Raw genomic sequence first — 27,936 nt, forward strand, 5'->3', positions numbered from 1 at the left:
TCTTTGTTAGGAAATAGTGAATAATTTATTTTTCTTAAGCAATTCCTTTCTATTCAAAAAAAAGCCAAACCAGAGCTATTATACTCAAACTGCAAAAGGAGAGTCATAGCCAGTACTGAATTCATGAGGTACAATTTCCTCCAAAATAAATTTTCAGAGAATGTGCTAATACCTCCCTTACTCCAAATTCACAACCTGGACATTTTCTTCAAATTAAACCAACGTATGCTATGCAGCATACCAAATTCACAAGGCCAATGCAGCTGAGGTTTATAACCTCAGAAATGACACCCAGAAGCAAGATGTTACCTTCCTTCGGAACCAAGCTACCAAATTAACTTTGCTATCCTTAGTCAAATCACCTGCACAATAGTTAATTTTAAAAAGCAAGAATATTTAATTCAAATTTCTTTTGGATTTAGATTATCTTCTTCCAGTAAATAGAAAATCACTTGCTATATTTTTTATTTCAAGCTAATCAGGAAAATACACAGCTTCTGAACACATGAAAGTATTTACATAGTTGACATACTTTTCCTGAGTGTAACACACTGTACTTGTCAATTATGTACTTCCTTGTTACTTTACTTTTTGTGGTCCATATCAAGCTGCATTTGTTGTGCTTGTTCTAGGATACTTTATGCACAGAAGTACCACTTTGAAATCAAAGATAGGTTAGAAAAGTTTTAAGTAAATGTATAGACATACACACTAAAAAATTAATTAAATCAAAACACATTCTACCTTTGAAGGTGACTTACTAATGAAACTGAAGTATAAGGGTGTAGGCTGATGTCAAAACCAAGCCTGTAAGAGCTACCTATCACTAAAATACATATCTTAAACTCCTCTTCAGTTATGGCCCCTCACCTATTTCAGTAGATCAAACTCTTTTACAACTAGGTATAAAGATGGAAAAAGCAGCAAAGCTGGAATCTATTATAAAATCACCTTTGATGAAATTTACTATTGAAAAGAATCAGCTGAATAAACTCAAGACAAAAGAATTTTTTCTTGTCCCTTTGAAGATGCCTACACTATGAAAAATTAGTCCAAGAACCCAAACAAACTCTGGTTGTAGACACTTTGTCAAGTGTAGTCACATAGTTCCCTGAGAAACTCATCACGACAAATGAAACCCCTTTAACATCATTTCTATGGGAGATTTTAATAAGCTACATTCCATAAAGGTCTTCAACTTTGATCATCAGTTTCATCTGAGAATTAAAGCAATTTATTTTAAAGAACATTTAAAAGAGTCTTGTTGTTTTAAATTTTTTTTTTTTTTTGCTAAACTCAAACTGTTCCAAAATAAATCAGAAAAAAAAAAGACAAATTTTGAGCCCACTTCTTTGTTTTTCTAAATATTTTTTTCTGCCAAGTTTTGTATATCAAGTTTTTGTTAAATCCTTGTGGCTTCTTCAGTAGCTGAGGAGCAGCCTCTCGCAACTGTGCGTTTCCAAGAACTCTAATCTTCTTTAATAGCAAAGGCAAAATGTGTCATTTAAAATGAGTACTTTGCAAGCTTGGCAGCACTCTTGGGAAGAGAAAACCTGCTCTTTTGTCTCAATTAGTGTAGATTCAGCAACAAGTTAAAAATGATAACTTTTCCTTTTTATATGATACATTAGGAGAAAAGAAATACAACTAGTTTCAGGAATAACAATGACATTAATCCTAGTAGAAAAAAAAGAGAGAAAACAACCCAAGCATACAGAACCAAAACACATCCAGTTCCAGGAGTTACTTTGTCCCATAACAAACCACAGAAATGAAGCAGTTACTCCTGCATTTTTCAGAGGGAGGGCCAGCTTATCAGCTCTGAGTTAATAGCACACCTGCCAAAACACAGATTTTAGTAGCTATGAAGAGAACAAAGCATGATTATATAGCCAACACTGGCATGTCTAGGATTGATTTAACTGGAGCTATGACCCCACACAAAAAAGGTTAAACCTGGCAGGAAGAATACTTATGTGCTGACATTATACACTATTTTTTATATATACTTATATCTAAATTTGTTTTATATATAAACCCATGGCTTTCAGAGGTGCTAAGTGGGTCAAAATTTATAAAACCACTTACTGGCAGCTACTGATGTGGGGTAAAGCTCTGGTAACATGGTAAAGTGAGGTAAAAATGGTGAAATTAGTTTTAAATGGTCAAATCAGGAATGTAAGTTTATGACACCAGTTATTAGCTTGGTACTGCTACCATAAACAGTTTAAGTCACTTGGTCTTCAATGTACTTCTACGTATATTTTTATTGACTTCAATACCATAATTTTACCTCTAACAAGAAAAAAAAAAGCTTAAAAACAAACAAATCTGCACTTTTTATAAGCATTACTACTGAAGACCACTGAACTGAGGTTCAATGTTTCAAATTTAAACAGATCATCAAAAATAAAAAAAATCAAGGGCAGAAGTCATCCATGCTGCAAATACTCCTTGCAAACATTCATTCTACAAGGCCACAGAACTTGAAACACTGAAGCATGTTTAGAAGAAAGTTTATGCTTACTGATAAGAAAAATAAAAGGCTGAAAACAAAAAGCCATTATCTTCTAAGGTCAAAGAAACCACAAAATAGCATTCAACATCCAAGTACAGTTCAATGATGTGTTACTTCTTCATTCTTTTAAGTTTGCAGAACATAACTATGAACTTAAGATATGTAATTGGAAGGTCCAAACACACGTACTGTGCTTGCAGTCCCCAAAAGCGGTGGGGAGATACACAACTGGAGCTGAAAACTCAATTAGCTCTCACATTTTTCTAATGTTGGCTAACACTATCAATGCCCAAATCGCAGTTATATTTTTGTGTTTTGTTTGTTTAATACAATACCTCATCACACAAGCCTTACAGCCAGCATGCAAATTTCTTTTCTCAGTGTTTAGGGGAAGGAACAAAATTATATGATTATTTTAACAACATAAGGGAGCTATTTAGCTGCCTGATTTTCCACCCCAAAACTGCCATTTCAGAAAAAACTGTCAGAAAATCTGAAAGGTGCAGACTAGGATGTGATCACCCATGCTGGGCAAGAAGAGGTCTCCAGAAACCTTGGCCCAAATGTGCCTCTTGCAGAAGCCTCCCAGGGAGGAGTCCAACAGGGAGCAGGAGGAGACAGACTTCCAACAGCTGTAAAACAGCTTATTTGGTGTCTTACAGGAGACAGAAAAAAGACAGGGGGAGGAGAAAGACATGAGAGATGTGAGATTCAGAATGAGATGTCTCTCTCTCTATATGTATACACACATATATATACATACACATATATATATTTATTAACTATACTACCTGTTTAAGGACCAGAATCTTTACACCAAATAAAAGAAACATTTTTAAATGCCAAAACACCTCCTTCCCTTGGAAGTTAACCTCTATGACATTTTATCACTAGCTATTTCTACTGCAGATGGTGAAAGCCACAGCAACCAGCTATTTAAAATTGTTCTTCATTGAATTCTAGTATCTCTTTCTGAACACAAAAGATAGAAAGTATTTACATGCAGCAAGTAAATGTATCAAGTGAAAATATAATGGGCATAACACAAAACATTTCTTTTGATACACTGTGTCTCAAGGCTGCTAAACCTTTGCTGCTCCCACAGAATCCAGCAGGCTGTCAGGGCCTCTAAAAATAGAGAAAATAAAATCCCTATCTACAATAGTCAGAGCACATCGAATACTGGGAGCAAGGTTTTATGAAACAAAGCAGAACACTTTCAAGTGATATAACGATACCGAAGAGAAAAACATACTTGAATTCAATGACATGCTAACTTTTATAGTTCATAACCTTCAAAAGAGATGCTGTTCTCCAAGCTGATGAAATCCGGCAATCCTACAGTTTGCATGAGGGTATTTTTTAAGAATACTAATCAGACAAGATTGCTAAAACCAGAGCTCCTTCCTGCTCCACATACCCAGGATGCACGACCAGTTTTTCTGTTGCAATGCAGCAGCATTATCTTCACAGCACAGCACAAGGCAGGGCTACTTAAACTCATAGAGATGGGCTAGGAAGCTGGTAGACCTGGAACAGTTTCTAAGCTTTATGTAATTTAAGTAATTAAGAAGAGTAGCGTTTAATTACCATGACTTCCTATATGAACACAGCACTGAACACTAAGGCAGAAGAATTTTAAACTGCTAACAAATAAGTGGCTCATGAAACATCTACAGAATTATCTATGGACAGAGCATCTTCCTAACCAGAGGACAATCCAGCACATAGTCTAGGATCAGCGGTCCACTACCTGTGGGCTAAGGGTATTCTTTAAGCCAGCCCTCCTGAATTTGGCCCCACTATTTTGTCTGTCTGTCAGATGAATTACTGAGAGCATAGCCCTGTTCTCGGAGCTGTCAGGTTCCTTCGGGTTTCATGGAAATCAGCCATCTTACAGAAGAGGACATCCATCAAATCCGCCAGAGAAATGTTCTTTCCTCTCCAGACCTTAGAGATGCCAGCCAGTATTGCCACCTGAGTGGGGAGCAAGGCTACATGAGCTGTTTTCAGACTGATGACAGCAGATGCAGGCTGCTACAGGAGGCAGCAGGAAGGCCCTAGTAGTCTGTGACAGCTATGGCTAGTCTGGCAGGGGTGCTGCGAACATCCCAGGGAGCAGAAGAGCAAAACTATCATGAGTGACAGCATCACAGGGAGGTGAAGAAGATGCAGGGCATGTGCCCACAGAAAAATCAAAAACACTTTTTTTTTTTTATTTAATGTAATGTATCAGGTGAGCAGTAATTGGCTCATGGCTACAGAAAGAAACAACTTTTGCTGCCATTAGAAGACATCTTATGACTTTATTTCCAGATACAGAAAGTTAGGTTGAAGCTCAAATTTGCAGAAAAAAAGAGTCCTCTTCTCCCTCAAAACTACCAAAACCAACTGTAATAATTTCATTTTGATTTTTCTTCATAACTGCTCCTTAGAAAACACTGCATATTCAAGCACTCTAATGTACAAGCAATCCTTACAGCTTTACTTGTGATGTCCTAAGTCTTCCCTCTTCAAAACAGAGCTAGAAGACAAATTCTGCACCCCAGTGATTTCAGAATAAAATTGGTTAAGATACCGAATAGAAATTTGATGTAAAACTTTTCATCCCCTCACACAACAGCTAGCATAATGTTGTTGGGTAAAGAAGTTAGAGGGAAAGTAGATGTTACAGATCCTTGAGAACATCTCCATCTTATTTTAAGGGAGTTTTAGCAGCATGACGTGAGCAATTTTGCTATAAATAACCTATAACAAAGAACCAAAGGTTATTTGTCCTTGCTTTTCCTCAAATTCCAGTACACCTTCCCTCAAATTTATTGTGTGAGATTAGTTTGAAGAATGCTACCTTCAAGTGAATTGTCCAGTTGCAGTTTCACTATTCTGTTGTATGCTTGATTCCTTCAGATTTCAAGTATTGCTTTCATTAGCACTGTCACATCCACAGCCGTATTCAACAATCCTTGCAAATCAAGCTGTTCTTGATGATATCTAAAAGGAATACAAACTCAGCACACTTCAGAGAAGTGAGGGCTGCAATGGACCCTGTGATGCTGGAAGAACTAGTGGAAGTCACAGCAAACCAAAGCCTGCTCACATATCCATCTCTAACAAACGAATACAGAGGACTTATCAGTATTATGCCAGTACACTAAATCTGCACCTAATCAACTTTGTGCTTTACCTTGTACTCATGGATGTGTCCACGCCATAAGCAAAACATTCTGAACTTTTCGTAATGGTTTCTGCAAGTACACAAAGCTGCTGCACTAGAGATAAAGCACATTTTTAGGCAGAAGTACTGCACAATCTGCAATCAAGCCCCAAACCACAAACTTCTGCTTTCTCTACACTAGACTTCAGAAGGTGAAGCCTAGCTCGTTTTACCTGAACATATTAGTAGCTTTATTCAGACTCCAAGAAAAGCATCAGAAGAGGTGGCAGCAAGCCCCTAAACCACCCCAGTTAACAAAAAAGTTGCCCTTTGAAAGAGTCAGCAAACCCACTGAGAAGTGCACCCCCCCCCCCAGAAAAAAAAACTCATGTTATTACTAGCATCCAGTCTTGTACATGAATGATTTTATTTTCAGTAAAGCAACTTTTTCTTGATCAACTGGCACGCTTAATTGAGATTATACTTGTACCTATGAGATGCAGTTAAGAATGTTAAAGTTTTTTGTATTTTTCACACCTTAAGATACCTGCATTTCATTCACATTATTCTTTAATTCAGAATTCCTCAACTATCAATGCTGATTTGGAAAAACTCAAGTTTTCTTTTAAATTTTTCTTCAGATTTTAGACAGGTAAAGTCCTCCTTTTCATCCTTCTTTTAGATCATCTTCTTAACCTGTAAACTGTATCTAAGAACATAAGAACTGCTTGTTAGGAAGATACAGACTATGTTCTCAAAATAGAGTGTGTTCTTTTCCAGAGAAACTTCTCACCTCGTCACCTGCACAAGTTTTTATAAAGCACCCACAGCTAATTTGCAAATCACCATTAACGGCCATGTCTATGCTTACTATATTTAATTTCATCAGACCTACTTAAAAGCTGAGTGCTCTTTACACCTTTGTTTTGTCTACTTCTGAATAACCACTAAGTAAGGAACTCCAGAATTGAAGAAACTCCAATACCAACAAAAGCCAAGAGTAACCCCCTTAATCCCTTGTCCAGCCCTCATAAACATTGTTACTTTTTCTTCCAAATATTGAAAACTTTTCCATGTGTAATCATTTATTGCTTTGGCAGAAACAAAACCTTTTCCCACCTCCTAAAAGGAGCCCAAAGAAACCTGTGCATACAAACCTAGCTGGCCTCTAATGTCCACAAAACAATAATAATAAAAATCTACTGATTTTATTACTACTATTCAGTTTGTGGCACCTTCTCTAAACTGTCATGTCAGTGAACAGCACTACATATACTGTCCTACAGATCCCAACTCCAGGGAATGGCTTGGAGAGAAATCACATGCTTGCCTTTGTCTATTGCCTGCCAACCACAAGTCCGGACATATATCCTTTTTGGATCAAATAAGCTGATGGAAGGGGCTAGAAAACAGTTCTTACTTATTTGTTACGGAAGAAGTTTGGTGAGCATCCTGTAGCACTCCATATTAAGGGAAGTAAATTTTCCAATTTCTTGTCTAAGGAAGAAAAATCCCTTATCAGTGAAAATCAGTAAGCCAGCACGAAACGGACACATTGGCATAGTACCTGGCATTGACTAATGGAGAGCAGTGAACCCCACGGCTAACAGCACATGGATAGCAGCAAGGAGCAGACAGATCCTGTGGCAGAGCCCTGTCTGTGGCTACAGCCATTGCTACGCTGCTGCCATCCACGCTAGCAAGTCAGCCAGTCACCCCTGCAGCGTGTAAGGCTGGAAAAGGCAGCAGTACCAGAATGAAGGGAAGTCCTGGATGAGTGGACAAGGACTGTAACAGTGCACACTGTCAGGATTTGCAGCCATTTTAAATTCATGTAAAATTGTTGAACTTAATGACTACAGCATCACTACCGTATTACTGACTTCCAATGTTATCTTTTAGTTGGATGATCAAGGCTGTCTGCAAGCTTCACCAAGATAAAGAAATGCGGGTGAGAAAACTAAGTGGCTAAAGTTAATTGCATGTGCAACAGTGGTTAATAATGAAAGAAGTGAATAAGCACATGTACTGAGGTTGTAATTAAAAGCACATTTTTAAAACGCTCTGCCATTATCTACATGCACAGAGGTGATAATGGTAATCAGTTCACAGCAGTCACCAACTCAGCTCTAAGCACTATGCTAAACCACAGGGTTATGAATTCATTTCAGATATGGACTTTGCCACCGTCAGATGAGGAGGGTAGCATATTCTGTCTAAGGAAAGGCACACGTGCTAAAGGTGAAGCAGCTCAGTCTGCACAGAGCAGCAAACTAGGAGGACACAAGCTGCCTGCTGTCAGCTGCATATGATTTAAGGCGTTGGTCGTGACGTCTGCCAGGTCCTAAAGCAACGTTCCAGGAGTTCATCATCTTGCACTACAAACAGAACCACAAATACAGCTGAGCTAGGTCCTTTCTTTATCAAACAAATAGTGAAAGTACTCTCGGGAACAGTCCCATGACTGAGCCTTGTCTTAACAACCCATGCATGATGACCTTCAAGGCATACTGCAAAAGCCTTTTAAACAAAGTGCTTCCAACTTGAATGAAGCTTTTTCATTTCGACTTAACTACTTAAGGATGCCCAACTGAAAAAAAAAAAAAAAAAAGCAACACCGCTGCACATTTGGGCTGTTCAGAACAAAAAGGAAAGGCTGCAGAGACTGCTTCAGCCATTTCTGTATGGACTGAGATTTCTACTTTCTGGTCACTAATTTGAAACAACCGCAATGGCAAGCCATAAACACCTCTACCCCAGCAAACCACTGTTCAAGCACAACTCGCTTATATGCTCCTGTCTCAGCTCCAGCAGCTGGATGAAGGTCTCACTAAGCATGAACCGAGTTACTCCCTCACTCTTTCAGGCGCTCTTGTCCATGCCAGAGGCTGAAAGCCAACCTGGCAACCGCACACAAGTTCCTACTGTTTTTAAGCTACTGTCTTTTCTGCGGCAACGCTCCCTATGCAGGTGAGCTTCATCAAAGCTAGAAACACAGAATGTAAAACAAAAACACGTGCAAATGTTCACAAGTGATAACTTTGCGAAACCTGCCTTCGGAAGTCATAGCAAGCCAAGGCCTTGTGAAAGCAGAAGTACCGAACGTGTGCGAGCGAGCAAAGGAGTCTCGTGAATCTGCAGCCGTGACTGTGCAAAGATTTCATCCCGCTTCCCTTCCGAGCGAGCTCCCGCCCGAGAGGCCAGGACTTTGCTCCGTGTGTGTTTTTCCAGCGAGCCCTTCTTCTCCCCAGCCTACCCGGCTGTCAGCTTTTGGGACAGCACTGGGCGAGCCCACCAGGCTGTGACACCTCTCTGGGAGAGGTGGGATGGGGGCACAGCGCCCAGGCCGGCTTGGTGGGCAAGCGGCTGGTTTTTGGGCAGCAGCGCCGTGCCCGGAGGCCCGTGGGCAGCGGGACTCACCGTTGCTGGACTTGAGGTCGCGGTGCAGGATGGGGACGATGGCCTGGTCGTGCAGGTAGAGCATGCCGCGGGCGATCTGCACCGCCCAGTTGACCAGGACGTGCGGGGGGATGCGGGCAGCCCCGGGCCCGGCCGAGGAGGAAGAAGAGGACGAGGAAGAAGACGAGGACGCGGCGGCGGCGGCGGCCAGGGCCCTGTTGAGGGACCCTCCGCGGGCGAACTCCATGACGAGGCAGAGGTTGGGCTCCCGCAGGCAGACGCCGTGCAGGGCGATGATGTTGGGGTGCCGCAGCATGGCGAACAGCCGGGCCTCCCGCCGCACGCTCTCCGCCGTGGCCGTGATGTCCTCGTCGGGGTCCCGGCGCGCCGCCTTCACGGCCACCTCGCGGCCCCGCCAGCTGGCCCGGTACACCTTGCCGAAACCCCCGACGCCGATCACCTCCCGCAGCTGCAGGTGCTCGAAGTCGATCTCGGGCGGGCTGCCCCCCGCCGCCCCCCACTCCTCCTCCTCCTCCTCCTCCTCCTCCTCGTCCTGCTGCTGCCGCTCCCGTCCATCTCCGCCGCCACCGCCCGGCCGGCGGCTGGCGGTCACGTAGTTAGCGGGGAAGATGCCGAGGCGCTGCCGGATCTTCCCCGCCCACCACCCGTCGTCGCCGGACACGGCCGCGTCCTGCGACAGCACCTCCACCACGTCCCCGCGCCGCAGGCTCAGCTCGTCCTCGCCGCTCGCCTCGTAATCGTACAGCGCCGTCCACAACGGCGCCGGGGCTGGGGCCGGCTCCTCTCCGCCACCACCGCCGCCGCCGCTCCCCGGCGCGGCCATGGCAGCGCGCTCAGCCCCCGCCGCCCGCGGGGCGCCCGCCCGGCCGCATCCCCACCTGCCGCCGCCCCGCCCCGCCCCGCCGCGCAGGGAGGGACGGAGCGAGGGGAGAGGGGCGGGGACAACGCGGAGGGGGCGGGGCCCGGCCGCTGATGCCGCCGCTCGGGAGGGCGCAAGCGCCGAGCGGGGAGGGCGGGGTGGATTGGCCCGAGGGGAGCGCACGGCTGAGGAGGGGGTTAACGGCCATAACGGGCGGGGAGGGGAGAGGGGGGAGTGTGGTCCCCCTCAGGGGGCTGCCCGCTCGTCAGTCGGGTGCGGTGCTTGGGGCTTCGCTGGAGTAAAAGCTGAGGTGGTTCTGAGGAAAATTGGCTTCTCTAATGCCTAAAGGGGGGACGGGTGGGTTACACGCGGAGAGCTTCCTCCTCCAGCCCCGCTCTGCGCCCACCCTGTGAGGTCCCGCGTGGAAAAAAAAAGCCTGGAAACAGCACCTTCGCCACACCTGGTCCTGGGTCCAGGTTTTTCTCCACACCTGCTATTTCTGAGTCCAGATTTTCCACGTCCCATCTGGAAAATAATCATTTTCGAAGCACCAGTACTTGTCTTGTTGGAAGCTTGAAGGAAGTATGCAGGCTCAGGGACACCAACACTGTGGGAAGCGCTGGTTTCAAAATTGAACAAAATTTGTTTTCATCTCTGGAGCCCATCACTTTGTCCCACCAAGCCCAACATCCTGGATGAAGCTGCAGCCAAGGGATGGTTTCCAGAGGTGGAAGCCGAGGTGTCTAGAAGAGGCTCGGGGAAGGTGCCAAACCACATCACCGGGTAGAATTAGCAGGTGTGATGGATGCTGCTGGAGTTTTCACACCAGAACCCGCACCCCGAGTAGCGCACGTAAACACAAAATTTGCAACTGGATATCCCAAGACTGAGGTTCCAAAATAGGCATGCAAAATTAAAATTACACAAAGTTCATAAATTCCTTTTTATCCCACAGCCTAAACCATGTCTGCAGCTCCCCACAAAAGGCGAAAATTAGACAGTGACTTACTGAACCGTGCTAACCAAAAAGAAAGAATGCAGAAGCAGCGTGTCTATCGAGTCTTTTCCCATTTCCTTTAATATAAGAGAATGCCTTGCAGCTATTCAGAGAGATAATTGCAAGCCTTTTCCTTATCTGCATACTTGCCTTATTATAAAAGCCATAAAGCATGTTGTAATACAAGCCTTCTGCCACACCAATTCCACCTTGAACTTTATCTGTTATCCGAAGGAATCTGCAGGAACTAATTAACTGAGGAATGTTTTGGGTCAGGCGAGGTGTTGGTTGCAGCACAGCAAAGAGTTTAAATATTTATTTAGAGCTGCCCTTCCAAAATTTGCTCCCCGAAGTACCACGATGCACGAAGTCACGCTCCTTGTTTCTGCAGCACCGGGCACTCCGGGCTCTCGGCATGTAACTGCTGTCCCCAGGTGCTCTAATGATGGAAATTATTTTGCAGAGGACGGCAGGAGGCTCCTGTAACCTTTCCCATGGCACCACCTAGTGGAGTCGCGGTTCCGAAGGAGGCACCGCGGACTGCTGAAGGTGAAGGGCGCTGCTCGGGGACTCTGCGGTCACGGTTTTCATCCTCCTCACTCCGCTGCAGCTGCGGTGCCGTGCAGCTGCGCCACGGGGACACGTGCCCTGGGCTGGAAATGCCGGCGCCCTTCGTACCCGCAAGTACCAATGCACCAGCAAACGCTCGGTGCCAACGTGAGCGAACATCAGATGAAGGAGAGGGGCAGGATTTGAGGACGGGATGGACAAACCGCCCTAACGGGGCACAAGCTGCATCAGCTGCAACGAAGCGCTCGCCACCTGGGGCTTCCAAATCACGCCCGACATGACTCAGCTGTCTCAAAAAAAAAAAAAAGAGAAAAGTTGGGAAGAAGCTTTCCAGTCCCGCCTTTCTCTCCCCATCTCTGCTTGTCGGAGGTGTGCGCGTTGTCATGTGTCAGGATGCATAGGGAAAGCAGGCTTTTTTTTTTTTTTTTTTTTCTTTTTTTTCTGCCAAGCCAACCGCGTGAGCTGTCACGCCGCAGAGCCGGTATTTATAGGGGGCTAACCGCAGATGCGTGCGAGGCAGCGCCGGGACTGCGCCCTCCTCCCCGCCCGTCTCTTTGGCGAGTCCCCCGACCCCCCCCTCCGGGCGTGTCCCCGAGCCCCCCTCCCGGAGCATCCCGGGGGCGGGCTCGGGGCGGGGCGGGCGGGATGCTCGGCGTCGCGGGGCACCATGGGAGAATCCGCGGGCCCCCGGCATGGCGGCGGCGGCGGCGGGGGGCGGCTGAGGGGCGCCGCTGGCGGTGGTGGTGGCGGCGGCGGCGCCGGGGGAGGCGGGGGGCGGCCATGGTGTCGCCGGCGGCGCGGCTGGTGGTGCAGGGCGTGTGGGCGGCGCTGACCGGCGGCTGGTACCACGACCCGGAGCTGGGCGCCTTCGCCAACAGCTGCCACCTCTATCTGTGGCTCTTCCTGCTGACGCTGCCGCTGGCCATGCACCTGGTGAGCGCCCCGCCGCCGTGGCGGGACCGGGAAGGGCGTCCCCGGCCGCTGTGGGGTGCGGGGAGGGGAAGGCAGCAGCCGGGCCTGTTCCTGGGGTGACCCCCGCGGGGACAGCTCCAGCGCATCCCCACCTAATACGGGCTGTGCTGCTGGGGAGGGAGGATAAATGGGGGGGCTGGGGCCGAGCGGTGTGCGCCTTGCTGAATGTCACCCCGCTGTGTGTCACCCCGCTGTGTGTCACCCCGCTGTGTGTCACCCCGCTGTGTGTCACCCTGCTCTGTGTCACCCTGCTGTCACAGCGCTGCTACACACAGCCCTTTGGGCTCGACGTAGCAAGGCGGTAGTTTTATAACTGGGGTGCTTTTGCCTAACTTTTAGTATGGCTTTCCTTGAAAACTTGAAAGTTTACTCTAGGTGTGTTCTCCTCCTGTGCTAGGAAAGCCTAAAAATAGTTTGCTGGATCATTGCATCTGTTCATTGGTGTGTTCTTCAGTGACTGTAGCTGTGTACTGCTTCTGTTGGTGAAAATTGCCATTCATCTCGCATTGACTACTAAATTCTTAACAAGTTTGTAGGTTTTTTTTTTTTTGGGTGGGGCAAAAATTCTAAACAGGTCTCATCACCCTACATAGTCAGCTATAGGCTTCATTTTCAAAAGCAATGAGCATTCACGACTCCCTCTGCAATCCCAGGGAAAAGTCAGTCTTGTGTTTTTTAAAAATCAATCAGTGTACTCTATTTTGTGGCATGGATTGCGCTCACTCCCTGTAAGAATGGTTCACGGAGTTCTTGCACCAAGGTAACAGTGTATTTTCTTCTGATTAATTGCACCTCTGCCTTCTGCAAGCCAGCAGGAACCTGAAGTTGTAGGATTTACTGCCAAAGTGGTATGTGTGATTGTAAGAAGGAAAAAAAAGGGGGGGGGGGGGGAGAAAAAAGTAAGGGTTAACTTTTCCAGTTGGTGCTAGTAGGTTTGCATCTGAAAGAATGTGTATTGCCTTGTGGGTAATTTCCATGCTAATACCCTGGAAGAAGGCATGCAGGGTTGCACAAAAGAACACTGGACCTAGAGATTCTAGGTTAGATATAACATAGGAAATTAGTTAAAGAGAAAGAAGGACACCTAACTTATCTACTGAGCTTCTCACTTTCTCTCTCCTGGGTTTCATCATTGTCTATCCTGATGGACTTGCTTTTTCTGCAAACTGGCCAACTTTGTGATGAATCATCCGGTTAAATGCAGGACTTATGTTCTTGAGCTAATGTATCGCAATGGGAATTCTTTATCCTTGATAAGAATAATGCATTTATTATGCTGCCTGCTCAAGTAATGATGTCCTCAAGTATTTGTTTTCCTGCTTTTAAGTGGTTGGGCTTTGTAAACTTTGTGCAAGCCACATATTCTTGCCACTTAGAAAACTGAACCTGCCATTTAATTAAAGGTTTTCTTTGGGGAATTTTATTTATAATGTTTGACATTGTTTGGGGTGGTATTTTTGTTACACACTTACCATTAGTAGTTTTGGATTCAGCTTAAGCAGTCACAGATATCTCTTGAAATGACAAAGTCAGAACAAAATAGAGTACTAGTACTAAAAATTTTCCTTTGAATTGGATTGACTCAATCATTCCTTTGTCAAAGTCAGAAAGTCTCTGTGGAATGGTTTGATTTGAATGAACTGGCAAAATTCATCCGTCTCCTTTTAGGTTTTTCGCACTGGCTCGGGTGAGATATGCTGACAGTAGCATCAGGGAGCTTATAGTATCAAGTTGTTTCTGTTGTGTGGATGGAGGATTTCATTCTCTAGCACCGTCAGCATAGCTTACTTTGCTTCTAATTGTTCCAGTATGAACTTCCCCATCCCTGAAAATGCATATCTTGGTTTCCATCTCTCCCTTTTCTTTCTCGGTTTTCCTTTGTAGTAGTAAATATACAATTAAAAATGTATATTGAAAACTCTTTGGAGCAGCATTGCTGTTAAAATCAACTTTCAAAATCTTAGTGAGATCTCTTTTTACCATGTCGTGTCAAATCTCATAGCAGATTATGAATTAGTTATCTTATTCCACCGAATAGCCCAGGGTTCCCAGGTGTCGTGTGCAGGAAAGAAGAGGTGCATGTTAAACAAAGCCACAGGGCTGCATTCAGCCCCAGTGCAACACCACTGAAGCGGAGAGATGGCTTTGGGGATGCTTGTACTGTAGCCTATTGTACAAGCTGCAAGGCAGTGTTCACGTTTTGGTGAATCCCTGAAATGGTGAGAGTTTCTTCTGCCTTTTGTTGGACAGAAAGCTCTTGAACTTAAAGGGCTGTGACTTCTTATGCATTAGGTCTTCAAATCATGCCATGATAGGATACATGCAACATGGCAGTATAAGGGTGTGGGCGTGTAAATGAATTACTCAGAGGTAAACTGTGATAAAAGTTGCAGCGTGTTGGCTGCTCCCAGTCCCTACTTTATCTCTTTGTCTCTCCATAAAAGTAAGGAAGTGTGTGCCTCTGGGACAGAGAGCTAAGCTACACCGTTCTTACCCTATTTACTGTGAGGTAGAATGCACACTGAAATCTGAGTTTACACCCCTGGGCTTTGATGTGCTACCTGTTTTTCCATGCTCTATACTGCATTATGGACATACCTTAGTTATTAATTCAGCTAAAGGAACATCAAAATATTTATCTTTGGCTCCAATGCTATTATCTCCCACTCTTTCTTCAGCAAGCATGACTGTAGTGGCTGACTGCACATTTGTTTGGCAGTTGACTTGTTTCAGTTCTGTAGCACGCCGAGTCCTGGGTGCAGCACCGTGTACCTTTAGATGCACCAGGTGGGTTACATCTGTCTCTAACCAACTCTAAATATTCCATACGATTTACAAGGTGTGGTAGTTTGTTCAAAGGTTACATGCCTTTAACTTCAGAAATACCTCAGTCACCTCTACCTTTGTGCTACCCAGATAACGTTAGCAGACACATGGAGGAGTTGGCCATTCCTCCAGGAGTGATCTCTGGGCAGGCAGAAGCCTCTGGCAAGCGGCCTGCCTGCACAGGCAGCACAATCCTGCTGCATTTGCAATAGTAAGGTCACGTTTTGAACATGTGAACCTGTATTGCTGGCCATGGCCACACAATGTTCTGGTTTGGGGAACTATTGGAAAACAAAAAGCATGTTATAGTGGAATGTTTAATTGTGCGAGAGGAAAGAATGCTACCGCTTCCACAGAAAGTGGATGCCATAAGATTGCTTTCTGATTAATTTGTATTTTTGGTAGATTTCTTGGTATATTTCTAGCTTCTAATAAGATGTCAACTCAGCTGAAGCTTTTCCTGTCATGGGGACAGCATTCAAAAGGCAAGAGAGCCATACGTGTTCCTGTTGCTAGCATGGGAGGTGTGCTGCTGGGGCCTGGTCCTGGTGGGGCTGTCATCTCTTGCAGTTAGGTGAAAGTACCCGAGGAACTGAAAAGTCATTCAGCAGAGAGGATGGAGAGAGATGATGAATACACAACCACATGGTGTGATTATAAAACCTCGTTTCCATAGGAAATGAGGCTAATTATAACTATAGTACATCAGAAGCAAATCTATCATGTAATTCCTCAGTGGACTATAATTTAATTCCTCCTTAGCTCATTCTGGTAGCTTTCACATAGCTGTACCTGGGAACACCAAGCACACTCCTGACACCTCTACCTTATGCAAGAGGCCTGATTCCAAAAACCCAGAGCTTTCCATTCCCACCTTCATCTTTCTCCTGACTCCCCACGTGGGCTGGGAGCAAGCTGACAGTTTGTAGTACTTAGCTTGCGCCAAGATCCGGAATATCAAGGATCTGCTGGCCGTATTTACATCTATGTATGTGTATGGGTTTTGAGTTGTGGGCTCTGTGGGAAGCACTGTATGCTGGGTGGACCTGCAAGGGGGAGCGCAGGGGGAGGCACAGGATGTGTGCCTGGGGGGTCTGCTTATGAGGCAGGGATGTGGACACGTGGCACTTAGCATTAGCCCAAAGCGCTCCTCTCCTTCCCTCAGAAACTTGGGAGCCTCTGGTGGTTTCTCTCCTGTAGCGCCCTCTGTACAAGCATAGACTGCGTTATTGGAAGTTGATTTTTGTTGTGTCTGCTTGAAGTTATTCATATCCTATTTATTAAGCTTTATAAGTGTCACCTACGAAGCACTTCTTTTCTAATGACTCATTCTGTGATGTTATTTAAGAATGAGTTTTTTAGTCCATGCTTTTTTAGTGTATAGTTGAAGAGATTTCCTGGAAAGTGAACGCATCTCTTTGAAACAAATAGTTACAGGTAATTAGATGACATTGTTTGTGAAACCAAGCGATTTTTAACTTGTATTTTGCAAATATGTTAGTCATACATTAGTCATAAGATTCAAATTCCTGAACCTTATCCACCAAACCTTCTACCTTGAGAGCTCTGGCTTGCAAACGGATCCTCTTTCTGGCCCAGATTCAGTAAATGACTGAAGGGTATGCTTAGTTTTGGTGTACACACAGTGCCATGAAGCGTTCTTAGCAGACTAAGCCTCAACTTGTAGAAAGTCATGTCTTTCTTATTAGGTATCGTTTGTAATACCTACCTGCTAGATAGCTTCTCTGCTTCTATCCAATAGACTCTTTGTATGTGAATCAGAATAGTCCTAAAAAGGACTTGCCTGAAAACTTTCCCTCATGTATTTTGAAGGTAGGAAGTCTTGCCAAGCCAAAAGTGGCAGAAGAGTAGCTACCCGTGCTTACGATAACACAGAAATGATTCAATATACTCATTTCTATGTCAGGATAAATGCAGTGACATGTTCTAGAGATGAAGTAAGTGTGCCTTGTTCCCTTCCCTTCCCCAACTACGTGGGGGTAGTGCGATTCATTTCTGAATCTGAAATTCTTTTTGCATCCAAATACTCCTTGATCTGCAAAGGTGGTACTTAAAAATGATAGATTTAGGGCACAGAGCGAGGATCAATCTTAAAAATTAATTTCAATAAACTTTTAACATGCCCTAAGCATTAGAAAACTTCTTTTTAGTCTCCATGACACATTGTGCAGAGATATAATAATGCTCTCTTAAAAAAAAAAAAAAAAGAGAGAGAAAGGAGATGAAACGTGCTGTGAGAGTGCAGCTGGATTAAAACAATATGTAAGGGTGTTTCATGAGTACAATGATGAAGGCTTTGGCCCTTCAAATGTAACTATTGCTGTGACTTTCACTTTACGGTAAGGAAGTATTTACATAGGAAAGTGCTGTTAGTACGTCATGTCTGTGCAGCACCAATGTCTGTAGTTGAACTATAATTCATTGTAATGACTAAGAGAGAGGGTGCCCATCACGGATCAGCAGGCACAGATCAGACAGCTGCGAATTAACAATTATGAACTTCAAAAATAAAAATAAAAAATCAAAGAGGCTGCCTTTACAGCTGCATTTTATTCATTTGTGATGACTAGTTCTGATTAATTATTTAAAATTCTTCAGAAGTAAAGATAAAATAGGAGACATGCTGTGAAAAAGCAGATGAGACTACAGCATTTTACTTCCAAATCATAGCTTCGAAGCAGGGTAAGATGACAGATTTTTTCAAAAGGGGGTCCCCATTTGTGGGTAATTAATGTTTCATTATGCCTGCATTTCAGGAAAGTTCAGGAAAGGCTGCATTATCCTGGGAATGGAGTATTGTAAGAGTGTTTCAACAATGTTTGTTAATTGTAAGCTTTTAGTGATTCTGTTCAGAAAATAATACTACTCGTAGCTAATCAAAAGAAGAATAAATCTTCCAGTATGATTTGGAATTTGTACAAATCTTTAGAACTTCGTGGTGAGCAGAATTCACGTCTGCTGCATGGAGATGCAGTACTTCTTGTGTCTGCAAAACTCAGTAGGGGTACAAAAAACAGATAACAAGAACTAAAGATTTTGAAAATGACTTTAAAGATTCTAGTAGCATCTTCTTAAAGTAAACTGTTATGATGATGTCTTTATTAATCCTTTCTGTAGGCTTTTCCAGCAAATGCAGTTACGGCTTTCGCATACTGCAGCTCAGTGACGGTGTTCTTCACAGTAATTAAGGTGGTCAGTTACCGTCTGCACCTGATGTTTGATAAAGGAGAAGTAATTCAACAGCAGATCTCAAGAAAAAATGGAAGGCAATGTAAAGATGCAGAGGTCCCAAAAGGAAACACAGTTCAGCCCTCAAATCGTAGGTAAGGTTTTCGTTGTACATTAATGATACACTTTATAAAACTGGTAGGTTTGTGCTATGGTTCTGCATAGCAGAAATGCCTGCTGACTGCAAGAAAACTCCTTATGGTTTTGTGAGGAATGTCACTTAAAAACCTGCTTAGCGCTTGAATTCTCCGTGGCTCCAGCCACTGTGTTACAACTACAGAACTTCAACTGAGAGCTCTATGTAAATGAACTTTTTGTTTTGTTTTTTGGTGTCTTTACAGTTGCTACTGAAAGCTGTGCTGCTGCTCTGTGCGAGCTGTGTATTAGAGGATTTGTTCTTGTACATCTGTGCTGCTGTTCTTTTGTGTCTTTACATACATGTATACATGTCTGTGGCACGCTCCTAGCAGTGACGTTGCTGGGAGTGTCGAAGTCTGCCTGCACAAAGACTCTTCTGAGAAATGCTTCTTATGAGTCAATAACCATACAGAGGTTTTGATTTAGTTGAAGGATGCCTTTCAGGCTCTGTTTCTGTTTAGTTCTCACCAGCCCGCAAAGCTATTCCCTGTTTATGGGTGTCTGATACAGTAATTTAGGAGGCTCATCTGTTCTAGGTTGGCTCAAATTTAAACAGAACCTCCCTGAGTGTTTTCCTTTTCGTTGGCTAATGAAATAAATGTAAACTTTCATTATCCTGTCATTGTTTTGGTTACAAATTAGAGGTAGCACCCCTTCAAACCTGCATGTTAAGTCACATAAGGTGTTCCTTGTAGGAGGTCACAGGCACAGCAGTATGTTATCTATCTCTTGATCAGAAGATAAATGACTTAATTTTGACTAGCTGGATGACAGAAGTTTTAAAACACGCCTTGGTAGCAGGCAGGTTGGTTGAACAAGTTTTTGAAGCCAGCTAGCTACAAAAAAAACTTCTGGGGAAGGTGACTGAACTGAGACCCCAGGGAAATAATTTCGTAGCTGTAGGGTCTTAAAACTAAAATTGGAATAACAAAAAACACTTTTTGATGTTTTGTCATAGTGGTGATTTTCTTTTCCAACTAAATTTTTGTTGCATTATACCAGAGAAAGAGAACTTATTGGTTCTCGTTAATAGGTCTTGGTCAAAAATACTTGCTTACATCCATGGAAAATCTAATAGAAAATGTGTGAAAAGAGTAATGAATAGCTGAATACATCCACCAAGAAAATGATTAGCAAGTTGCCTGTAGCATATATTTCTCTTGCTGATGAGAGGAACATCTTTATTTTGTCATCTGATGGTTATATTAATGCACAGTATGCATTGCATTTCAAACAGTTGTTTTATGGGGGATTGTAAATAAGTAGACAGATAAAACAGTATGTATTCAAGGGTACAGTAAAAAGATGTAAAAACCAGGAATTACAAAAGGAGTAGCAAGGAATTGTACATTTAATAAAAAAAAAAATAGCCTTTTATGCCAATAAGTCTGTGCATTTAGCAGGCAGGCTGAATGACACTGTATGCACATAGGGAGTTTGAAGAGATGTCATATTTCTCATAGCGATGTCCTACTACTTGCGAAGGCACCATGAACATTCTACATTGAGTGACTTATTTATTTATTTAGCAAGCTCTTTTGGAGAGGGAGAAGAGGCAAAATAAATCACAGCATTTTTCAGCCTTGTACTTTTAAACTGGAGGGGGAAAAATATGCTGGCACTTCATCACATTGTGCTGTTCCTTCCTATTCCATTGTTATTCCTTAGCTTCTCAAAACTTAGGGTGATCTTCTGTGGTTATAAACATTTGGTTCCTTTTCCCCTTTTTCAGCAATAACACTAGGGATAATGGTGTAGTTGGCGAGATCAACCAGAATGACTCTACCCCGACAACTCACGAGAGTTCAAGGGTACAGGATCTCCACTCGCAGAACTCATCTGGACCAATGGTTAGTATGCTTCTCTGTACTCAAGTTTTCACTCTGTGCATTACGCAGCTTACCACATAGACTTTTTTATGGTCAGGTGCTGACTGCTTGAAGCACATCTGCCCTGAATTGGAAGGGTACTTCCATGAATATACTTTGTATAGCCACTGCTGTTGGCCAGCCTTGGCTTTGTCCTAAAAGTTTGGGTTTACAAAGGCATATCTGCTATAGATAATTCTGTAAGTCATTAGAAACCTTTGAAAATCTTGCTAAGAGCAACTAGTTTTCATGACTGCTTTGAGAGAAGGGAGAAGCTAATGCAATCAGTGCGGTCTCTCGTAACCTCAGAACGAATCTGCTCCTGGAGTATTAATAACTTGTTTTTGTTTAACTAGACTTATGCTTATACAATAAACACTCAACATGTACCTCCGGTATTTAAACAAAGCATAAAAACAGATTTTAATCTAGGGGATGTCTATGTGAGTTTAAAAATGCATGTATTCTAAGCCATTGTCCATACTTCTAAATCAATTAGTGTATGAAATAATGGATGTGATATTTGTATATCTTGTTATTAAAGAAAAGAGATATCCTTGAGAAGTCTGAAAAAGGAAGTATTCAAAATTTAAGAAACAGAATGAATACTATGTGTGTGATCTTAAGCTACTCCCCATGTACACTGTGATAAAATCTTTAATTATGTGATCCCATGCTATTTTTTCCTACAGGACTCCTGCCTCAGTCAGTACAGAGGATGGTTAGTGATCTCTGAATAAGTAGCTATTTGATACTTCATTCTGTCTTCCTTTTTTTTCCCCCCTCTGTGTCCCTATTTATAGCAAACTATTCAAATCCTGGTTTGAATCAAAACTATATTCTCATTTTCCTAGAGTGTTTTTACCTTTCTGTAGCATCTGTTTGATTTAGAGACATTAACAGTTTTTCTTTTATGAGGTAAAGTATTTTCCACCTTGTTTCTGTCCTAGTCCCCAGTATTCTGGTATTTGTCCAGTCTGCAAACCCATTTCTTCTGGGGATCTTGTCCGATTCTCCCATTTCCAAACATGTAGGTTGGATCTACTCAACTACTCAAGCCTAGTTTCCTCTTCTTGCCTACAGGATACCAGCATGAGATTTTTGGGAGATAACAGTTGTTTTTTCTTGGGTTTGGTGTGTATTAGCCTGAAGAAATTCATGCTATTTTTTCCCAATAACTTTTATCTAGTTCTCCATTTAGGCTGTTGAATTTTAATCCCAAAGTGTTTATCTGGAGTATTGTCTAGTCTGGGGCTTTGCTGTGCAAAACAGACATTGACCTGCTGATGGGAATGCATCAGAGACCACCAAGATGGCTGGGGAGCAAGGTGCATGATGAAGGAGGACAGGCAGATGTATTTTATAGTAAAGGCCAAAATCCATATAAAGCTAAAAGAAGAGCTTTCTGTTCTCCTCAGCTTGCTGATGGAAGAATATAGAGAAGATTGAGCACTCTTCTCAGCAGTGTGCTGAGATAGAATAAGAGACAATGGACAAACGTAAGGACAATTGAAACGTAATGGACAATTGAATGTAAAGATTTTATTTATTTACCAAGAGTGTGGTCAAATACTGGAACAAGTCCAGAGAGGTTGTGAAATCTCCATTCATGGAGATATTCAAAGCTCTGCTGGAGGTGGCCCCGAGCAACTTGCTCTAAATGTACCTGCTTTGAGTGTGTGTATGTATGGGGGAAAGGGTTTGGACTAAATGACCTCCACAGTTTCCTTGCAATCTGAATGACTGTAGGGTAATTCAATGGCTTTCTTCTCTAGTTTTTCATTGAAAAATTGCTGGAGATCAAAGTTTTTCAGCTACATGTTTTCAAAACAGTAAAATGAAAAGTGGAACAGGTGAATGCATTGTATTCCTTAACAATTAAAAAATCTAGAGTAGGCACTGCAAAAAAAAACGTTTTTTAAAGATCTTGGATATTCTTTTTCCCCAAACATCATGCACACAATTGCAACGATGCAGTTTGGAGCATGGCTGTCTTATAACCATCTCCCTCACCCACTGTTTGCATTTTGTGTAAGGTATGCATCCAAATTTCAGTGATGTTCAGCGGTAATATCAGTGCTGTAAGTAACCTTTGATTAGATAACTGTTGCATTGATTTGTTACATTGCATCATTGTTTTATTGCCTTTTTTCAGCAGAACTTAACATGTAGCCATACTAACTTTGTGGTTTGTTTGTTTTTAGGAACTGCCAACACGGGAAACTATTGAAGATCTCAAAGGTACATGTATCTTGAAGGCTTTATAAACTCCTTTAAACCTTTGTTTAATTGTTGCTTGGCACAGAAGTCCCCACAATGGGTTCTATCATGCCGCATGTCAGGAGCTGAGTGGAAAAACTCAAGACAAAATCTCAAGCGAATTCTACCAGAATAAGCTCTCTCAGCTCTCAGTTGGGCTGTTAGGGCCACAGCCTTTTCATGAGCGCACGGATAACTTCCCCACTTCTGACATGGGGAAGTGAAAGAGCCTTCTTCACTCATTCTTGGGGAGCTCTGTGCCTCTGGGAAGTATTAAAAGAGGAAGGCAATATTCAGGTTACATCTTAAAGCCCTCATACATCTTCTAACTGTATACCTTTGCAGTTATTGACTTTTAGCTCAGTAGGGTAGACTCCAGCACACCTTGCTTTGCCTGCAGTTCCAGTGCTTGAGACGTCTCAGTATATTTCAGTTTATCTCCTTTTGGTTTAGGTTGATCACCATATCCTATGGAACCATTTAAGAACTGCCTGAAGTATTACAATAAAATTCAGCCATGCTCGCTTATACTTTCTTCTCTCACTAAGTAGGGATAATTCTGTGTAAAATATTTATTTTTGGTATTAGCTGTTTCTTGAGCTAATTTTATTATTTAAATAAAATAGACATGCTGCTACACCTGTTCTGATCTGAAAGGATTCTGGGTATAGAGTAGAACAGCAATTTTTCCACATGAGCCCTATTTTAATCTTCAGACACAATCCTACTAGTACAATTTATAATATGCCCGCAACTATTCATAAAACTAATTCATCTTTATCATCACAAAAAAATGGCTCGTTTGGTCATTCTGACATTTATTCTCATATAAAGCACTATCAATATTACTGTACTTGCTTTTGTAGTATTGCACATGCAGCTAACCAAAAGGATCCTTGCTTAAGAACTGCTGTAATCAGCTGTGCCACCTGTGCTTCCATTTGCTCTGCTCTGGAGCAGTTTTTCCTGGCTAAAGAATGGACCTTGATAATACATAGTCATCCTTTTTTTGTGAGACCTAACTTTTGTTATGTCTTTGTTAGGGGTTATGGTATTAGAAGACCAGGCTGTACCACCAGTTTCATCTACCTCACCCTATGTCAAAGCAGATACATTACCTGTTTCTACAGCTTCTGCTTCAGGTTCTACTGCATCAGCAATAGCAACAAAACCAGCTGCTATGGAAACACTTTCTCGGAATGAAATAAACGAAAAAGGAGAGAATGGACACTCATATGGAGAGCATGGATCACGAGGCATTCTTGTAGACAGAGATGTAGCTAAAAATTTCTCCAATGTTTCTTCATCGCAAGGTGATATTTTAAGGACTGGAGTATCTTTGGAGCCGTGGGACAGTGAAAATTCAATTATTTCAGAGCATTTGAGTAATCCTAGAAGTCACAAAAGAGAGAAATTGCTAGATGGCTCGCTGCAGGCGAGCTTTAGCAGTAACTGCCCACAGTGCAGTGCCTTTACAACCAAAGATCCTGAGCACGTGGAAAGTTCTTGCAATGCTGGTAACACCAACGAGGACCTTGACTGCTCGGACAGTGAGACTGCTGTTGCAGTTGTTGACAACTCTCTTCCCGGAGACCAACTCTGTGAGCCCATTAAAATTGTCATCACGATGAGCAGCACGCCAACCACCACCCTCAGCGACCTAGCAGGCTCTGTCCATCTAAAGGGTCTGGGGACTGACAGAACGAGCTCAGCCCTTGAGTCTGGTATAGTTACTGCAGATTGGCAAAGTCAACAAACTAATGAACAGCTCAGAATTCCTGTTATAACTGTTGATTTGTCTGATGACAGTAAAGGTAATGCCTATCCAGAAGTTAGTGAAAGTGATAGAACTCCAGAAATTTTAAAGGCAGATCTGTCGTCCAACCATTGTTCTGGCTATGAATCTGGTGATGCGGTGAAGGAACACAGCAATCCAGCAAATAGTCCTTTAGAAACTAACACTTGTTCAGATCCAAATCAGAAGAATGCTTCGGAAAACATCCAGAAAGTGGATTTAAATCCTAAAGAAGAGCCGCAGAACCTAGATCCGCAGTCCTGTAGAACTGCTCATGAAAAGAGGCATATGCGGGTGCTGAGCGTAGACAGTGGGACAGATGTGCTTTTGAGTAAGAATTTCATGGAGGTATCTGAGAAAGAGAAGACCTTACCAACTTCTAAATCTGATTTAGAAGCTAAAGAAGGACAGGTGCCCAATGAATCTAACTTTCTGGAGTTTGTCTCCCTCCTGGAATCCATTAATACCTCAAAGATGAAGGCATCTAATCAATCCACTGTCAAAACAGAGACTACAAAAGAAAATGTGCTTGTTGGAGGTATGGTGCATGATTTACAACCCTTGGAATAAGGCAATTGCGACTAGTTACATTATTTATAACAACATTGCCTGAGATTTGCAGTACAGTGAATGCAGAGGAAAACTGGTTTTGTTAATAGGGTCAGGGAAGGGCTGGGCTTGGTGGGATAAGGTTGTTTAGTGAAAGTGTGGTAGTGCCAGCTGCAATTTCTTGAATACTTAATTTTCTTAAAGATTTCTTTTGAAAAAGCTAATGCTAACCTCAGCAGGCGTCCAGTATGGATCTAGTGTTCCATGCTAGAATAGCTTGCATGTGGCAGGCCTCAATTGCGGGCATACCAGAAAGAGTTCTTAAATTGTGCATAGCTACAGCATTACAGCTGCCTTTGCCTGTCTTACCTGGTTCATGTTGCTAGTGATCTGTGGGTTTGTAGAAACTTGAAGTGTCACTGGTGGTAGTTCAACTTCTATCTAATTAACACACGTGCACGCACGTTCCTGAACTTCCTCTACAGTTGTGGGTTGGTTTCTAATTAAAAACAAAACAAACATACAAACAAAAAAACACATATATTTGTTCTCAGTAGGTAAGAGTTCTGATTTTTGGTTGCTGAAAACTAATATATTTGGGTTTTAAGGAAGAAAGTTGGAGGGATGGGGTCATTGGAACTTTCCAGTATTTTGATGAAAAATGGTTTCTTCTCATCCAACTTGTCCACTTAATTAAAAGGTTTTAATTTCTTTAAACAAAATCAACTCATTTAAAAACATATATGCAATCCGATTTATAGTTCTGATAAAGAAATAAGTGTTTCTAACCAACGTTTCCATTGCTGACACCTAAATCTGTGACCCTTTCTGTTTTGAAGAAACAGTATTTGTAACATCTTCAACTGCTGTGCAGACAAACCTAGCGAGCCTGTTTTGTGAGTGTGTGAGATGAGGTGCAGTGGAGCTGTGTGGAGTCTGGAGGTACTTGCCAAGTGATCTGTAGTTCCCTGGTTTAGAAGATCCGGGCTAAAGTCAAATAAGACAACCTGTATCCTCCCCTTCTCCAGAATGTTCTGTTCACCTTAGATCCTGTAACAGGTTGTTCTAAGATAGCCTAAGAGGAGGCAATCTAAATGCCTGCTTTGCATTGAATTTGGCTAACTTAGTGGTGCTCAGCAGAGCAGCTCCTCTCCCCCGTTTCAGAATGACATCTCTTCCCTAGACTGGCCCTCAGCAGCCTGAATTTCCCTGCCTCTTCCCCCAAGAAGCCTCTCATTACATGGAAAATGTACAAGTGATATCAAAGTTGTCAGCTTCATGAAGGCAAATATGAAATTCACACTTTTAGCTTAAAAATGGTAGATATTTCTTCTCAGTGCATCGTTTCCTGTTGGTTGCCTTTAGCCTTCACTTTTCCTAACTTTGTTCTCTTCTCTGTCCTATCAAAAGCATTAGACCCTTATTACAGTTTCCCTTTGTGCTTATTTCTCTTTCCACTTTTATATTTCCCATCCCCTATTTATCCCTTTTCAGCATAGGTGCTTGACTTCCCTCCTGTGCCACCTCCTTATTGTTTCATATTATTCTTTCTCATCTTTCCCTCTGTTCTTCCTAGCATTCCACACTGTTGCTTTTCCACTGTCTTTAGGTTACTTGAAATCATTGCCTCCCCACAACGTGGGGGAAAAGCCGCATGGTAATATTTCAGAGGTTAGCTTAAAACAAAAAGTGCAGCTAATTTATAAATGGCTTTCAGACAAGCACCTTCAGATAACATGACTGCCTTCATAAAGGAAGGAATAATGGCTGATCAGAATAAATCAGATAATCCATAAAATCCCTGGTGACACACACAAAAAAAAAAACAAACTTTATTAATGTGTGTATAGTTATTAGGCTTTCGATCTGGCAAAGTAAGTGCTTCTTATTAATATCCCAGATCCTCAGGAAACATGAGGATTCAAGACCTTCCCTCAAACCAATCTGATACCTGAAGTGACCAAAACTGAATCCCCTACTTTCCTGTTTCTGTAAGCCCACGTGTTTGAAAGCCAGCGGAGCTGAGCATCATACATATGTGATTAAGCTGCCCTGCTCATGTCTCAGGTGGGAGTGGGATGGGGGCAAGCAGTGGCTGCTACCACTGCACGGTGTCTCCCAGACCTTGTGTTGGTGCTGTGGGAAAAAAGACTTTCAAGCTGATTTTTTTTTTTTGTTTGTTTCAAGCTAGCGAGAGGTAGTTCAAAGGCTGTTACCTTTATGGGCAAGAAGGCTTTATTTTCAAGCCTAGTCAGAATGAGCTCTTTGCTGAAATAAATTACTGTCATTGCTGGCAGCTTCCCCACAGTAAGACTTGATTTTAGGACTGAGAAAGCCTCTAATTTGTTTACAGCCTTGCAATTACGAATGTTTTTTAACAAAATAGCATTTTAGAGTAAATTTGAATAAACATTATTCCCACATTAAAGTGGTTGTTCAGAAAAATGGAGGGGAAGGAATATAGAGCAAGACAAGCTATGCACCACTTGTTTTGAGGGAAGAGCTTGTTTGCCTTTTTGTTTCTTTGTTCTTTTGACCTTGCAAACCACTTAATTGGCAAAAGCTAATAATAGATGCCTGGTCCAAGCCATCATGAAATGCACCGCACAAAGGTATTCATTAGGAAATGTGAGAAACTTGGCGAATTCCTGGAAAGTCGTGTGTTCAGGGCTGTTTGTAAGAAAGATGACATTTTGCATAATTTGGAAAAGGCAGGAAAATGTGCTAATTGCAACAGTCTTGAAAGTGAGCGAATGTCATAG

At 42.8% G+C, this 27,936-nt stretch overlaps 2 protein-coding genes across 5 annotated transcripts in view; one reads left to right on the top strand and one right to left on the bottom strand.

The window, feature by feature from the left end:
• The window catches only part of MAP3K21 (mitogen-activated protein kinase kinase kinase 21), a 43,126-nt gene extending 33,110 nt beyond the window's left edge, over positions 1 to 10,016 (bottom strand). Inside the window, exon 1 of one of the 2 annotated variants that reach the window (XM_027454153.3) lies at positions 9,093 to 10,016. In XM_027454153.3, coding sequence (XP_027309954.2) covers positions 9,093 to 9,915 — 823 coding nt within the window. In that variant the 5' untranslated portion in view covers positions 9,916 to 10,016. The remainder of the gene's footprint in view (positions 1 to 9,092) is intronic. The other variant, XM_072035773.1, reaches the window with a different exon arrangement.
• Positions 10,017 to 11,963: 1,947 nt separating this feature from the next.
• Positions 11,964 to 27,936, top strand: part of PCNX2 (pecanex 2) — a 153,468-nt gene continuing 137,495 nt past the window's right edge. For 2 of the 3 annotated variants that reach the window (XM_038176128.2, XM_038176129.2), the window contains exons 1-5: positions 11,964 to 12,451; positions 18,455 to 18,660; positions 20,436 to 20,553; positions 22,776 to 22,812; positions 23,874 to 25,163. In XM_038176128.2, the coding sequence (XP_038032056.2) occupies positions 12,164 to 12,451; positions 18,455 to 18,660; positions 20,436 to 20,553; positions 22,776 to 22,812; positions 23,874 to 25,163 (1,939 nt within the window). In that variant the 5' untranslated portion in view covers positions 11,964 to 12,163. The remainder of the gene's footprint in view (positions 12,452 to 18,454; positions 18,661 to 20,435; positions 20,554 to 22,775; positions 22,813 to 23,873; positions 25,164 to 27,936) is intronic. The other variant, XM_038176127.2, reaches the window with a different exon arrangement.

The sequence above is a fragment of the Anas platyrhynchos genome, chromosome 3, assembly GCF_047663525.1.
Source record: "Anas platyrhynchos isolate ZD024472 breed Pekin duck chromosome 3, IASCAAS_PekinDuck_T2T, whole genome shotgun sequence".
In the NCBI taxonomy this organism is placed as follows: Eukaryota; Metazoa; Chordata; class Aves; order Anseriformes; family Anatidae; genus Anas; species Anas platyrhynchos.